The sequence below is a fragment of the Telmatherina bonti genome, assembly GCF_933228915.1.
Source record: "Telmatherina bonti genome assembly, chromosome: 7".
Taxonomy (NCBI): domain Eukaryota; kingdom Metazoa; phylum Chordata; class Actinopteri; order Atheriniformes; family Telmatherinidae; genus Telmatherina; species Telmatherina bonti.
Window position 1 is genome coordinate 11338823 of NC_136625.1, and position 15616 is coordinate 11354438.

A 15616-nucleotide genomic window follows, 5' to 3' on the forward strand; every position below is an offset into this window, starting at 1 on the left:
CAATGAAACCTCCTACGTGTGCCCATGTGGGTTGTTTTAATTTGCTGCCCTTTAGGAGGACTAAAAAGTCCTTGTTCTAAAACGACTAAATTATTCCACATTAGCATTTTTCCACTTTTCCCACTCTAATCCTTTACTTATCTTCAATTATCATCAGAACTACCTAATATGTAATTATTTCAATTATTATAAAATAACCCTGTTTTTATTTTAAAAAAAAAATGTGTAAGAGAAGTCATTTTTCATATTCAATATATATATATATATATATATATGTATATACATATACATACATACATACATACACACACACACACACACACACACACACACACACACACACACACACACATACATACATACATACATACATACATGCATACATGCATACATACATACATGTATGTATATATATATATATATATATATATACATACATGTATGTGTATATATATATATATATATATATATATATATATATATATATATATATATATATATATAAATAAAAATAATACACAAAAATGTGTTATTATACATATATATATATATATATATATATATATATATATATATGTATATGTAAATATATAAAAATTATTTTTTATATATTTTAATACATTTAAGACAGATTAAAAAGAAGAAAAATTTTCTGCAAAAATTACTTTTTTTTTTTGTCATTTTAAAAAACAAATGATATTGTAATTATAAGGTTAAATAAATTCGAATATTTACATATTTGGTAGCTTTCAATAGAACTGAAGCTGACTGAGCAATTTGACTAAAGAAAAGTAGGAGCAATAATAACCGTTCAAGTTGTTTAGTGCATTTTGGGAGAGAACTATTTGTCCTCTGATGACTTGAAAGGACAGGATAGTTTCTAGAGTCCAGTTGACTTTTAAGAGAAACTGCAAGTTGAATTTTACCTTCAAAAACACAAATAAACCATAAACTAAAGCTTAGAAAAAACAAAAGATCCTGTAGAGTCAAACATCCTAAATCGTGACTAACGTTGAGGTAAAACTGACTTTAAAGGACAAAAAAAATAAACCTTGATGTAATAATATTCCAGAAAACAACAGAAACCACATTCATAGTAAACAGTGGTCGTGGATGTGAGCAACCTTTTATGTATCCTTTGTCTCGGACGGCCTGCAGGGTCGGACGGCGGGTCAGGAACTTCTTCAGCTTGTGTCTGGTCTTCTTGTTTTCAGAAGTGTCCACGCTGTTGGAGCTCTTCATGGCTGTGGAGGACAGATGAGACAGGACGGTGTTATCCACCACTCGCCTGAACGCTGATCGCCATGCCAACTGCTCGATGTTTGGAAGGAACAGAACTGATAAGCACTGCTTTTCATAGAGCGTATCACACAAACAAGGTGCTTTTGTACTTTGTGCTTTCTGTTTGGAGCTGATCGCTGATTTATAGCCGGTTTATCTGCTCCTTTATGCAGAATTTTATTCCAGATTTCATTTGCATGTATGGTAGAGGAGTTCCGCACCGCACACACCTCTGGTTTTCTTGGAGTCTCTGTGTTCTTTCTCTTTGTCGTGTTTCTCCGCACCAGGCGACTCGGGCATGTCCTCTTCTATGGCCTCATCAGAGTCCCAAGGCTAACACACACACACACACACACACAAATCAAAGAAGGAAATGAGATAAAGACCAGATGTAAATCAGCCCTTTGGCTTCTTAGCTGAGCCTTAAAACACTCTTTAAGTTCAGAGTTTTTATTTCTAACTATTTTCTAAAGCTGATTCAGTTAAAATCAGCTGCTTATTGGGTAGTTTGCAGCTTTTTCCTACATACTTATAGCATGTAGGAAATATGATGGCTGGCTTTAATCTGGCACACATCAGATTGTGTTTAGTTCACAGAAGGTTTAAACAGGGGCACTTTGTTCCACTCCTAAACACCAAATCCACAATTTTCCCTCGTCTAAGTTTGATTCCAGACCCTGTCCTGACTGGAACCCTTGGGGAGGGTCATGACGGGGTAAACGGGTCCTCACATGTGTGCTGATGGCGTCCTGCAGCGCTCTGAGCCATTCGTTGATGAGGGCGTCGTTATCGGACTGGATCAGCAGCTCCGTGCCCCCCCGAGTCCTCAGCTGCAATCAGGACAGACAACATCATTCTGTTTAGAGTCGATCCTTCATCTTCATGAACTCTGATGGCCAAAAACAACAACTTTTCTTGTCCGTATCGGAGCTTTTAATCAAACGCTGTTGATCCGATCTACTTCATACTGGACTGTTGAGCTGAATAAGTGAAGTGAAGAGTCGTGAGGGATTCTCATGATCTGGTTAAAAGTTCTCTCTAACTTCTGGCACATCTTGAAGTATCTTTTCTGTCCTCCACCCCCCACGCTGATCACACAGATGCTTTTCCTTCATGGTTCTGGTTCTGATGGAGGCTTTCCTTCCTGTTAGAAGGTAGATTTTTCGCTCTACTGTCCCCCACCTCCACATGCAGGCGGATGATTGCAACAAAGAGATGAATCTGGTGGATTCCTCAGCTGGGTAATTGTTTTTAAATAATTAACTTATATGAAAAGAAATATAAACTGGACTAAAGTGGATCATGAAATGGTTTTATTTTATTTTGCCTACAATGAATGGGACTGAATTGGACTGTGCAGCTATCCTACTAAGCCTTAGCTAGCGTTAGCTCCTCTGACCCACATCATGCATACATACACTATCCAAACATCAGTCCTCTTTGTGCATTAACGTTGTACCAGCCTTTTCCACGTTCCTTTAAAGGTGGTGGCAGCATGGACTGTCTGATTTTTGTACACACTTCCAAAAGTCCAAAAAAAAAAAAAGGAAACGATTTAGTAAATTACAACTAATTTATTTTCTTTAAACAATAAAAAAATATAATAAAGGTGGATCATTATATATTTGTTCCAGGCAACAAAAACCAACAAAACGCCTGAAAGTGGTCAGAAAATCCTTTCATCCTGTCTCACACCAACAAAAAAGCCCCACCACCGCCGGACGTGACATACCTGTCTTCCCTCACCGTTACCACACTCATCAAAAAGCTAAATAACAGACTTTCAATAAAAATCTATCTGCGTAAAGTAACCTAATATACTAATACTAATATACTAATATACAACACAAAACATAATTTAACTTCCATAACATCCATTTCTCATAAAAGAAAACAAAAACACATAAATGGCCTCTACAAACGTTCTGTGTCTTGTGTTCTGTCTGAACAACTGTCTGGTTGTGAGGAATAAGGACAACATCTGTGTATTTTAGCTAGAAACCAGCATCCTGGCTCACACTCCGTCAGAACTACGCTGTGAATGCAGCAGTCTCTGCATCAGCAACAACGCAAATCAAATCATATCATATCGACATTTATTTAAATGGTTTTCATGCCAAAAGCAAAGCAAAGTGCTGTACAAGATAAAACCAAGTCGTAAGGATTGAAAATACCTGAACACATAAAAACTGATAACAGAACTGAGAAGTTTCTGGTTTGCTGCCTCAGACAGAGCAGGCTGATGAGTGGGACGACATTTTGTATAAATCTTTCATGTTCAGAGTTGGTTTTAAGGCTTCATCGAGGTTCAACTGCAGAAGTTTATTATTATTCCGGTTAATAAGCCTAAAACTTTTTATCTTGTTTATAAACTACGAGCAAAAGGAACAGATTTAAGAAGTATTTTTGTGCATACTCTCACCTCTAAAACATGCTTTTTGCTGGACTTGTCTTTGGAGGCCCACTCCACTGACCCTCCTCTCAGGTCCACGGTGAACTCTGGTTTGGACTGAGCTCCTCCAAACTGGACAGAAACAGAAAAACATGGCAGATTCACACTGAGGAAAACATTTTTACCATCAAACAGTGGTTGAGAGAAAGAGGATGAAGTGATGAATGAGGATTTAATGCACAGATTACGGCCATGTGTCCACATGGAGCAGCACTGGGGAGAACTTCCTGATATAAGACAGTTCAAGACTTATTTCAGGTTAAATGTGGCAAGTATGAGTCCTTTCACGGAGTTATGGTAGAGGATCAGCCCCAAAGAGCCTGATTTAACCTTTTGACCTTTATTCTGTCTGACTGCATGCTGGCTAGTTGTTCATGTCATCTGCTGCAACATGCAGGAACAAACAAAACATATCAAACCAAAAATGATGATAAAATAGTCCAATTAACTGATGTGCTTTACTGACTGAATCCTCCAGCTGAAGTTTTATTGTTATATTTAATCATTTGCAGAGGAAAATATAAAAAAACAAAAGAGAAAATCTCCTTTGTATGCAAAACTATAATTTTATTAGCATGGATTTTCCCTCTGAATCTCAGACAGCAAGTTCAGAAATTGCACTTTTTGCTGATATCTGATCATAACTGGTCTCTGATGAAGCATGTGGATGCATTTTAATGCCAGATTAAGGATCACCTGCGATGGATGATGAGTAAACAAGTCAAAAATGGTCTGTATCTCTGCAACACCAGAGCAGGATGTCTGCCACTCACCCAGCTGGTCCCGCCTCCTTGTCCTTTAGCAAACAGCAGCGTTGAACCATCAAGAACGGTCCACGAAGAAGTCCAGTTCTTCCTGCAAAACGTACAGAATTATAAACATTGTAAGCCTGTTTATTCAACGAGGAGGATGACTTGACTGTGTCTGCTAAACAAACGCCTAAAAAGGCACAAATTTACAGGCAAATATATTTTAAAAAAATTGACATTTTTATTTTGCTCAGATAACATTTACTGTTCACAAAACTTAACAAACTCCAAGAAAAACTCCTGTATGTGTTTCCTATCTTAAAGAGAGAGAGAGAGAAAAGGGACATTCTAAAAGTGGGCTAAAACAGCCATTTTTTTTGTAAACCTGGCCTGAAGTGTCTGAATTAAAACCTGGCTAATTTTATTCTGCTTCACTTATTCAGAGATAATGTTCACATATTGTTCTATGATCTGATGGAGCTTTAGAGCTGCAGCTGCATCGTTACAAAGCCATATTCATATTTTTCTGAAACTGTTTCGAGACAAGCCTGGATTTTTTATTTTCATTTTTGCAATTTTCCACCTTTATTTACTCTTAACCAGGTGCACGCATACTTATATCTGCACATGTTAATAACTCCCGGTCTTCTCTGTACTTTGACTCCAGGAGAATGGAAATTGGTCTTGTGGTTGCAGAGACGTGCTCATCTCATTGTGTTTATGCAGTTTACAGACCTAAATAACAGGCAAAGAGCTCAAAGCGTTTAACAAAGCTCGAGACGTAAAATCCAATAAAAAACCAGACAGAAGACGGTCTTAACATCCGTAATCAGAGCAAGCACCGCTTACCGTACTCTCTTGCCATTCTCAGTAATCTTCGTCACATTCAGTACCCCACACTTTTCAGACGGCTGCAGAAGAAAACAAACATGGTGAGAAAAAAAAAAAAAGCGAAGAAAGATCACATCACATAAATGTCACTCGCATGGACTATGACTGACAGCTTCTGCTGCATCACGTCGCAGAAAGATGCTGTCAAACCTGGATAAACAGAAAGCATTTGTCACTATTTGGAGACGCCACCACCCATCCTGCCACCAGAGCAAGAAAAGCTTTCAGCCTGAAGGAAAAACACAGCAAACCACCTCAATGACGCTTATTTAACTCTTGGAAATGAATAAAGAAAACATAACAGTGATGCTTTAATATTTAAGAAGTGGTTCAGATGGAAACAGATTTCTGGATGATTAAGACACCAAGAAACAAAAATCTCACAGATTTGTTTTAATAAAAGATTTGAAGTAAAAAGGCCAAGCAAGGCTTTAATAGCACAACAATGTCCTGGAAACAGCCTTCCTACACAGGCTCAACTACTTTAGCTTAGTTTTTGTGGAATATTTTGTGTTTTTTTATTTTGGGACATATTCTTGAACAGTTGCAGGATTTTCAGGCCTGTGTAGGAACGCTGCAAGAAGCTGCCACTTGTGTTCCTTCCTTTAAACCCTGGACCAGGTTAAGCCCACATGAGGGTAGTGGTGAGTACTAACAGAGGTGGGGGGCTTGGGAGACGAAGAGCAGGAGTCAGAGTCGGGAGAAGGGGGCATGGGGCTCAGAGGAGCTTCCTAGTGAGGAGACAGGGATGGATTAAACATAAAAACACAAAAAAAAAACACACAAACTGTCAGACAAAGGGAGGTTAATGAGAGGCTAAGAAGACAGAGACAGCTGAAAGAGTGTGTTGTAATCAGCAGTGAGATTATGAGCCTGTTTTCACTGTGTCAGGTACCTGCGTGCCGACCACCAAGCTCAAGTGGATTATTAATTAAGATGTGTATGCTGGTGGAGCGCTCAGAGAGCCATCATGCAGATAAAAACTGTGTCGCCTTTGCAGTGATTGTTATTTCCAAGGATAACTCATAATGTGCTGCAGGATACTGAAGGAATTGTTCATGTGGATGATTTGATGTTTTCCAAGCTCAATCAACTCAAGATGAAGAAAGAGAGGGATTTATCCTGGGTGTGATTCTTCATGATCTCTTCATGCAGACTGATTTTTGTGCTTGGATTCGGGGACGAGGTGCTGATTTCTCCTACTGACTTGGTGTTTGTACGGGTGTGGGCGGGCGGAGCCTGAGCGGAAACGCCTGGTTTTAATCAGCCACTGCAAAACAACCAGTCTACAACTTGACTCATCGAACACAAGATAAAGAAGTTGCATTTTAATCTGAGCAGTTTATATGCCTGGCAACAACAGGAGGGACTGAGCAAATGGGCACGAGACAACAAAAACCTAAAAAAGTCACTTTTCATAGCTTGGCTGATCAGGATTGTCAGACCTTTTCGGCGGGCTCGATGGTGTAGGAGCTGTGGCGCAGCTTCGTCAGGACGATGGGCTCCGCATTGTTCCTGTCCAGGCTGCGACTCTTCGGAGCATCCCCAGGCAGTGGAGGGATGGGCAGGTTGTACTGCAGGGGGGGGGGGGGAACAGATCTAAATGTCGTCTCTGCTAACTTTGACAAATAATATTCACAATTTCTCTGTTGCTGGTAAGCAGTAATCAGTTGGGGGCTGCAAACCAATTCTAGACTAGATATGAAATCAGCAACGTATATTCAGATATTTGTTTACATATTGCAAATTGTATCGTTATGACATTACTGCACACTTTGTTTTCCTATCGAGTAGCCTGTAATCAGATCATAATGCTGCACTCTCCTCCCACTCTGCAAAGTGATGCAGGTGGAGGCTTGTGACACGTAAACAGAGAATAAAATCAATCACTGCTGCAGGAAGGCATGGTGGTTTGGATGCATTTATTTGTGCTTCATGGTGTAAACACAGTAAAATGGACAGTAAAGGAGCTTTTATGTCTCAGATTTATTGCTTTGTTGTGCAAACAGTCTAATTTTCAACGGCTTAATTGTTCATTGCAGCAGCTCCGCCTCACTGCCTCGTAAAAACTGGGGAGGAGAGGCCAAGTGTGCTAAAACTGTAGCCTGGTCTGCCTCAGTGCAGCTTTAAGATTGCTTTCAGGGCTAAAACTAATGTATTCATACTGATTTTTGTAAAGAAATTGTTTAAAAAAAACCAAACAGTCCAATTAAAAAAAACAAATCAGCAAAGAAAAAGAGAAATTTTAATAGATTTCAGTTCTTTAAATGTTTCTGTTTCCCTCCCTTTTAGATTGTCAGATAAAAACTAAGGCCACTTAAATCTTTAAAGGTGGGAACCATGTGGGTGATTCTGGCCGAGCAGTACGTTATTATCAGCTGCTCCATCACCACAGCCTTTATTTTATTCCAGTTTTTAATAAATTATAAGGATTAATCAGCATCTTACCTTTGGCAGCTCCCATTCTGACCTGGAGCCATCAGCACTGTAGTAATAAGGTCTGCCCTGTTCATCAACATGTTTTAACCACTAAAGGCACAAAGAGACACAGCAGAGAGTAAACAATGGTGCGAGTCCCGACATTTTTATTTTTCTTTCCACATATTTTAACTTCCTGGCACACAGAAAACTCTCAGTGAGTTTAACAGTAAGACAAAGATTTTACTTCTATTTAAATACATTTATTTAGTTTATTTCTGTAAGAAACAGAAAAATAATGGAAATACTTCACGTGAAAAAGTACTCTGAGTGGCACGCTACTGTCAAACCGGCGTTAAGGAAACATAAAGCACATGCACCGCAAGAAGAAATGATCCATAAATCAAGCTAAAACCCGCTTCCCCATGCACAAACCAGCACGGTAAAGTCACAGCAGATGTGCTCAGAGCAGCCGGTACCTTCTCATTAGTATAGTCGCTGACATACAGCGTGTGGCCGTACTCATCCATCTCCTCCGACCAGCCGCGCGGCGGCGAGCCATACTGGCTATCCGACTGGCTAGAGTAGGTACTGAAGCAGGTGTCCTCCGAACACAGAGGCTGGAGTCGACCGATGGACAGAGAGAGAAAGGGGAGGAAAGACGGCGAGAGCGAGAGAGGGGTGGTCTGACATTAGTGTGAAGAGAGAGAGAGAGAGAGGGAAAAAAAAAAAAAAAGTAGGTTTCACCATGGAGGTACAGAAGAGAGAAGACAGCCATGCATCCAAAACCAGTAAGTCATCAGAAGCTGCCCATCACCAGTTAGATAAAAAGCAGAGACCCAGTAAAGCTAAAGAGCGAGATGCTCCTGAGTTCTGACAGAGGTGAAAACCTCAGGGAGAGCCTCCACAGCCGGGTAAAGTAACCGCTGCACGTCTGGAGGTGGCAGTGTGGTGCAGCTAGTTAATGCAAAGCTGACTGTGGCTGTGAGATGACCCCCCCACCCCCCACCAGAGGACGTAGCTTTAGGTGGCTTGTCAGGAACTGGCTGTGTTTGTGTGAAAGCTGATCATAATCACACTAAATCACATTATTATGAAAAGTAATTTGGTCAAAATTTCCAACTCACAAAAGCCGCGTTTTCACCCCCCCCCCGCATCACAAAGCATCCTGGTGCCGGTGGCTAATTGAGCTGCGTGTCACACGGAGAACGGCGCCTTTTCTCTCTGAGATGTTTTACTGATAACTCATATCTCTCCAAACAATCTGTCACGGCTGACGGAGCAATCCTGCAGCCGCCCGGTTCTGTGTGGAGGTTGGCACACAGGCAGCCGCAGCGGCTAATGAAGTACTGCCATGACAAATTTGTTATCTACTTAATGTGAGTCCCTGGAGATTTGACACTGGATGAGTACAAGTGTTTGTTTGAATACCTGAGTGCCTGTGATTGCATGCTTGTGAGGACCAGATTCATAACATCGCATCAGTTTTGCAGCCGTATGGTTTTTAACTTAAAACCGTACAGAGGAATACTTTAGATGTATCTCATTAAAATGAGGATTCTTAATTAAATATTTGTCCTTATTAGGTCTAAATGAGGAGAAATGCCTGTGAAACTGAGCTGTTATGAAGCTGCAGCAAATTTAGCAGTAAATACAACCAGTTGTTTTCAGTAAAGGCAAGTGTTTATGTGCACTTTGGATTCAGCGATAATCTGGACATTAAGGTGGCAGACGTGGCTTGTTTGGTGGTAAAAATTGAAAGTAAAATAGTAAAAGTAAAAGTAAAAGTAAAACTCCACAAATCATTCAGGACTGAAATCAGGAATCTTTCTGAACCATTAATATATCATATCGGGTCCCAAGCCACCATCTCAAACCCTAAATAGGTGCTTTCTGAGCCACTGGGTTAAACTTGATCTAAATTTGTTAAGATGGAAAATGATTGGTAACAAATTTTTTTTTATTTTATGATGTCAGTTTCACCTTTTGTGACCTGCAGGACTGAATGATTGAACCTTTTTAACATGGAAATTGCCATCTAAAATTAGAAAATTGCAAACAGTGTGATTCATTTTCATGTTACGCTGCACCTGATCCAGGTTTCAAACCGCTTCACTAATCCTCTCGCCTCAGCTGCAACTCCTGTCATCTTTCTCAGCGACGGTTAGTTAGACATCATGTGACACTCGGCTGTGAAGTCACACAGACACATTTAGCTCATAAAAGCCGGTGCAGAGAGGCTAAACCTGAATACATTGTGCGAGGATGTTCAGCATGGATTCATTTTCCATGCGTGTGAAGTGCTGAAACAAAAAACAGCGACAGGAAACAATCCAGCATCTGAAACGTCCCGATGAAGTGACTAAAGACAGAGCAACTCAGTTCGGTAAAACTAAGTATTCTTGACCTTGATAAAAACTACAAAGAACATTGTAGTTACTCAGAAGTAACCATAATGATGTCACACGGGCTGCGTGCATCAGGATGCAACGCAGAAAGCATGCAGGTAGAAATCACATGTGGTGCTATTGAGATAAACACCGCGGCTACCTTCTTCCAGCTGTTAGATAATGCAGATGTTTTGTGGACCAAATGTCTTCATTCTTTCCATAATTTGCCAGTGAGCTTACAGATCTGTCACTATTTATGGTCGCCTCACTCATCACTGTGACTTGCATGCTGAAGCTAACTGGCCCTCTCTGACATGTATGTGCACACATTGGCTGTTATTCATACACACACGTCTCTTCCTGAAGAGATTCCCTCTCATCTTTCAGGTCTTCTCCAAAGAACCTGCAATCATTATGCTTTATGCAGAAGTAATATTATCTATTTTCATAATCCCAGATTCCTGACCATATTTGGGGAACAAGCTTTTGACCTGCAGCCTGGAAGTCATCACAACCTGAAATAAAAATAGTCTGAACTCATTTTATTCCAAACCTTTTGCTCTTTACTTTACAGACAGCGAGGAGCTTTTCAACAGTGTCTGTGCTTTTAATTGTTTCTGACCTTTTCCTTAATTATTCATAAATGTATTGGCAATCCATTACTTGTTCATTTATGCCTTTTTATTTCTAGAATCTGTATCCCAACACGTGTGCTGCTGACCTCTTGGTCGGCCTTGAAAATGAGATTTTTAACCTGGTTAAATAAAGTTTGTGTTTTTTTTATGACATCAGACTTCAGTTTTTAGAAAAAACAAAGTATAAAGCTGTTCTGGAGTGAAATGTAACCTCCACGTTTTAGTATTTTGGCCACTGGTAGCAAGTTCAGTTGTTCATATCTCAACCTTATCTCCTTGTGTTAGAATAAAAAGGAACTCTTATATTTATGTATGTCGTGCTAAACCTTCATTTCAACATATTGAGTTCTCTGGTAACACTAAACAAAAGCTGATTTTTTTAAAGAAAATGTTTCTTTCCATGTCGTTCAGCCCGAGTGACCAGTATTTGTTTATTTAGTTACCAAAGACCAACTTTGTTATGTGCTGGCACTACTTTATTAAGCCCACCTACGCCTACCATGGCGTTTTTGTACAACAGGTGCGAACTTTACCTCAGCGCTCTCTCCAGTACTGTGGCTCTCTCCTCTAGAGCTGCCGGTGCTGCTGTCTTTGGTTCGAGGTGGCTTCCAGGTCTTCTCCTGGGTGGAGCGGTTGTAGTAGTAATGCCTGCCGCTGTGGTCCTTATAGGTCTCCCAGTCACCGAGGATGTGCAGGGGTGACCCTGAAGGTTGAGGGGGCAGATTCGTCTGGGTGATTTTCAGTTCCTGGAGGTTGGTGTAGACTGGCGACTCTGACCGGCCATGGCCTGACGTAGATACAGTCTGAGGGAAGAAAAAGAGACAAAACTGTGAGCTACTGTTGTATAAAAGCTCCTGGGTGGTGACCATGATGGAAGAAACGATGCAAATCACCAGCTGCACATGCAATCTGTGGATACTTGGGACATTTCATCTCAACTTCACCCTACTGAGCTGTCCTTAGACTCAATAACGCATTGAGGATGCGTTTATGGATTATTTTACACAATCAGCTCCTCTGGAGCACAAAAGGGAAGGACTGAAAGTTCCTAAGAGAAAAAATAAGCTGTTTTTCAAGCTGACAAAGCAATTGTTGGCCATACAGGAGCTGATCACTGAATGAATGCAGGAGGATGAGAGAGGAAGGAAGTTGCTGTTGTATAAGAGAGTGAAATGGACCTGTGTCATTTAGAAATGAGGAAGTAAAACTGATTTGAGATGCGTGACTGTTTGACCAGTCTGATCCCAGCAGCTGTAAAGAGAGAGAACTGTAGAAACTGTTCAGAAACAAAGTAAAGATCTCCACCGATATGCAAGAAAAAAAACAAAACAATGCTGCGCGACACTTTACGTCTAGTCCAATAAATAGCCAGGAGAAGCCTGATGGTGTGTTTATCTGACTGAACTCAATCTGATCAGAGATTACAGCTGACATCTTTACATGGTCGCTTGATAAAACGACCCGATTAGTTGTGTTCAGATGAGTCTTGTCCAAAGTTGGTCCTCGAAGGCCGCTGTCCTGCATCTTTTCTGTGCATCTCTGCTTCAGCACATCTGGCTTAAATTACATGGAAGCAACAGCCAATGAAATTCTGCAGAAAGACTCTAAACACTTTGATGCATCTTTAAATAGGTGCCCACTACAGTGGGCACCTATTTAAAGGCTGTTTTGTAGTGTGTTCATATGTGAGGATGTTATATTTTTGAGCAATTTTGAGCCAGCCAACACACCACCACTCACTGAAGAAAAAAGAAATATAGTAAAAAAATTCATTTATACACATACATGTAATTACTAAATTCCCCTTAGTGATAAACAAGACAAGAAAATGTTACATGTCAATTTTTATAGAATATTTCTATTATATAAATTACATTAAATTATTTGATAAATAAACTAAATGAAAAGTCACAATAATAACAAAGGCAAAAAAATCTCTGAATATTCCTTTAGAAGAAAAATATTGTATGTGAAAAAAATGTGACATTGTTATGTTTTTTTAATTCTTGCACCAGACGGTAATCTGAGTCGAATGTGTTGGAGCAGGGACACAGGAAAAAGCTGCAGGATCATGGCCCTTAAGGACCAAAACTAGAAACCCTGATCGTAACGTTTTTGTCATGCAAAATATGTACTCATTTTGAGGAAGACCATGATGAAGAATATTTACTTTTCTATTTCTAATAATGAATAGCAAATGATTTAGTTAAAAGAAAAACTTGGTAAGCCTTCTCTCAGTTGACATTGGCAATTACAGAGCCTAAATCGGTCAAACGACAGCTCCTGTCCAGTTAAACAAGTACAAATGCGACCAGCATGCTGCTTGTAATAACACAGCATCGTTCAGAACCCAGATGAACAACTGATCCGGTCAATGAACCGCTGCTCATGATTATTTCATGTTGACATTACATGGAGGCTGCCTGGCTGCAGAGCGACAGGGTCGAGAGAGTCATAAATAATACCACAGCCGCGAGGCCTTCCAACAGCAGCTCTGTGATGTTTTTATTGCATGGGGATCAATAGGGATGAAATATGCAGGAGCTGTAGAAACAGCTGGAGGTACCCAGGAGAATCGGATATTCTCTGGACCGCTGTAGCGGCTCAATACACTTCCACCGTCTTATAATACAAACACTGTGCAGAATAGTTCTGCTGATAAATTATAAATACATAACTTATTACCTCTGGTGGGGAGAAACTAGTAAACACATCATCTTCTCCGTGCAGTGAGATGGCTCGCATTAAGCTTCTCCTGAACCAAACCATTGCCATGGTCTCTTGGTTGTTATTCTGATTTCGAGTTGTGCTCCGCTGCAAACATCGTGCAACACTGCTCCGTCTTCCTGTTTAAAAAAGCTGCTTTAGCATGTGATGTGGTGCATGGATCTGTCAAAGGGGAAGTCCTGGTGGTCAGTAGACCGTTAAAAAGTCAATGAGTCTGTAACCCACTTCAGCGCTGGCCCCAAAACCACAATCTCTGCAAAACGCCGGCATAAATTTAGACTTCAGATGAATAGAAAAGAAAAATCCAGACAGAGTTGCTCATCTATTCAGGAGAATTCCACTGTTTTTGCAGACATTTTCCTCAATTATCGTTAAACCTATGCAGGATTTAAACAGAAGTGTTTCAGTATTCCTGTCTGCCTAGAGCTCACATTAGAAAAATTCCTCTCAGTTCAGGTCAGAGAGGAAAGGAAAAGCAAATCTTACACAACTAAAATCTCATTTAAAAATGCACATAGTCTTCTAACTTTGCAGAAGGCCATGTCCTCCTGAGCAGCTGGTGCTGGACATCTGCTATGAACAGACTGAACACCTAATCAATACAAAGCTCCAACACCGCTGAACCACAGATGGACATTAAGAGGTTTGACCTCTCACTAAGAGGAAGCAGTTCTCTTTAGCATGCTTTAGGCAAAGGAAACACATGTCCCCATTTCTTGAGTGCAACGCCTCATCAGAAATAAAGCGTATCTCTGCGCATATCTTGGGAAATGTTAGTTTTTATAAAGCGTAAGATTAGGAACAGGATTAGAACAATGGGACAAATCTCAATAAAATAAAAAAAGATGTTGAAATAATACAGCAAGTCATGAATAATCACAAATGAAAACAAAAAAAAAAAATCCAGATTTCACTTCATTTCAGGCACCGAACTTCATTCTTTGTTAAAACATCTTTGATACACTGAGATTCTTTCTTTTTCTCTTTATCTCTTTCTTTTACTCCCCCCATAACAGTGTTGCATCATTAACATGTATGTCTCCTGTCTCAGCAGGTCTCCCTGGCCGGGAGTAGCAGTTCCTGTTGTCTGTTGTCTTTCTGTCCTCTTCCCCCCACACAGCAGAGGCAGATGGCTGCCTGTCCTGAGCCGGGTTCTGCCGGAGGTTTCCTTCCTGTTAAAAGGGAGTTTTTTCCTTCCCACTGTTGCCAGTGTGCTTGCTCAGGATGGGAGATTGAGTTGGACTCAACTCAATCTGTTGGTTTCCTTATATAGGCTGTTATGAATTGGCCTTCATTATGTTTTCCCCTCTGTCTGTAAAGCGTCTTGAGATGGCATTGCCGTGATTTGACGCTATATAAATAAAGTTGAATTGAATTGAATTGACATCTGGACGCCTGACGTTTTCTGTAATCATCTTTCAACCATGGGACACCTTTCCTTTGCAACTGTCTTCATGATTCATCCTGGCAGAAGCTGGACGTGAAGAAAAAGGCATTTTAGGGTTTCTCCAGAGATGCTCTGATAGGTGCGGGTTCACACTTAAGATGGCATCCCTGAAATATTAACATTTTTAATTATTTAGGGTTTTTTTCATGATTTTTCTTTATTTTTTCCTTTAATGTTTCCAGAACCTTTTAGAAAGGAAACATCCCTACAGAAAGATGCTGCCATCCTTATGTTTGACTGCAGAGATGGTTATAACGCTGTAATGTGCCTTCCTGCAGGTGCTCCCATGATTGTCCGCTTTCTTTTCTGTTTGTTTTATGCGGCTGTAGCAGCTGGTTGTTTGTTGTTTTGTTGTTGTTTGTGCATGACTGTGGAATTGTATATTGTTTTCCTGTCCTTTGCATCTTAATCTCCTTTTTCCTCTTCACTCTGGTCTTTTTTCTTCTTCTCGGTTTTCTTTCTCTTGTTCTCTCAGTCAGTCCCACTATTAATATGCAAATTTAGAAGTGAATAAATTTAGGAATAAACACTTACATGTCAAGATATGCATAAAAAAGTTTGCTGACTGCTCTGAATTTGTGCCATTTTGGGTTATTTTTGATCCTACCATGTAGGTCTACTAACAA

The 15616-nt window shown here is 40.1% G+C and overlaps 1 protein-coding gene across 2 annotated transcripts in view; it reads right to left on the reverse strand.

Annotated features, from left to right (window-relative positions):
* LOC306758658 (rho GTPase-activating protein 12-like) overlaps positions 1-15616 on the reverse strand; it is a 64927-nt gene that overhangs the window by 4833 nt on the left and 44478 nt on the right. The window contains exons 3-12 of one of the 2 annotated variants that reach the window (XM_079243999.1): positions 11350-11619; positions 8271-8477; positions 7822-7902; positions 6819-6947; positions 5332-5393; positions 4507-4588; positions 3704-3805; positions 2013-2111; positions 1512-1614; positions 1125-1244 (exon numbers count right to left, since the gene is read on the reverse strand). In XM_079243999.1, coding sequence (XP_079100125.1) covers positions 1125-1244; positions 1512-1614; positions 2013-2111; positions 3704-3805; positions 4507-4588; positions 5332-5393; positions 6819-6947; positions 7822-7902; positions 8271-8477; positions 11350-11619 — 1255 coding nt within the window. The remainder of the gene's footprint in view (positions 1-1124; positions 1245-1511; positions 1615-2012; positions 2112-3703; positions 3806-4506; positions 4589-5331; positions 5394-6818; positions 6948-7821; positions 7903-8270; positions 8478-11349; positions 11620-15616) is intronic. The other variant, XM_079244000.1, reaches the window with a different exon arrangement.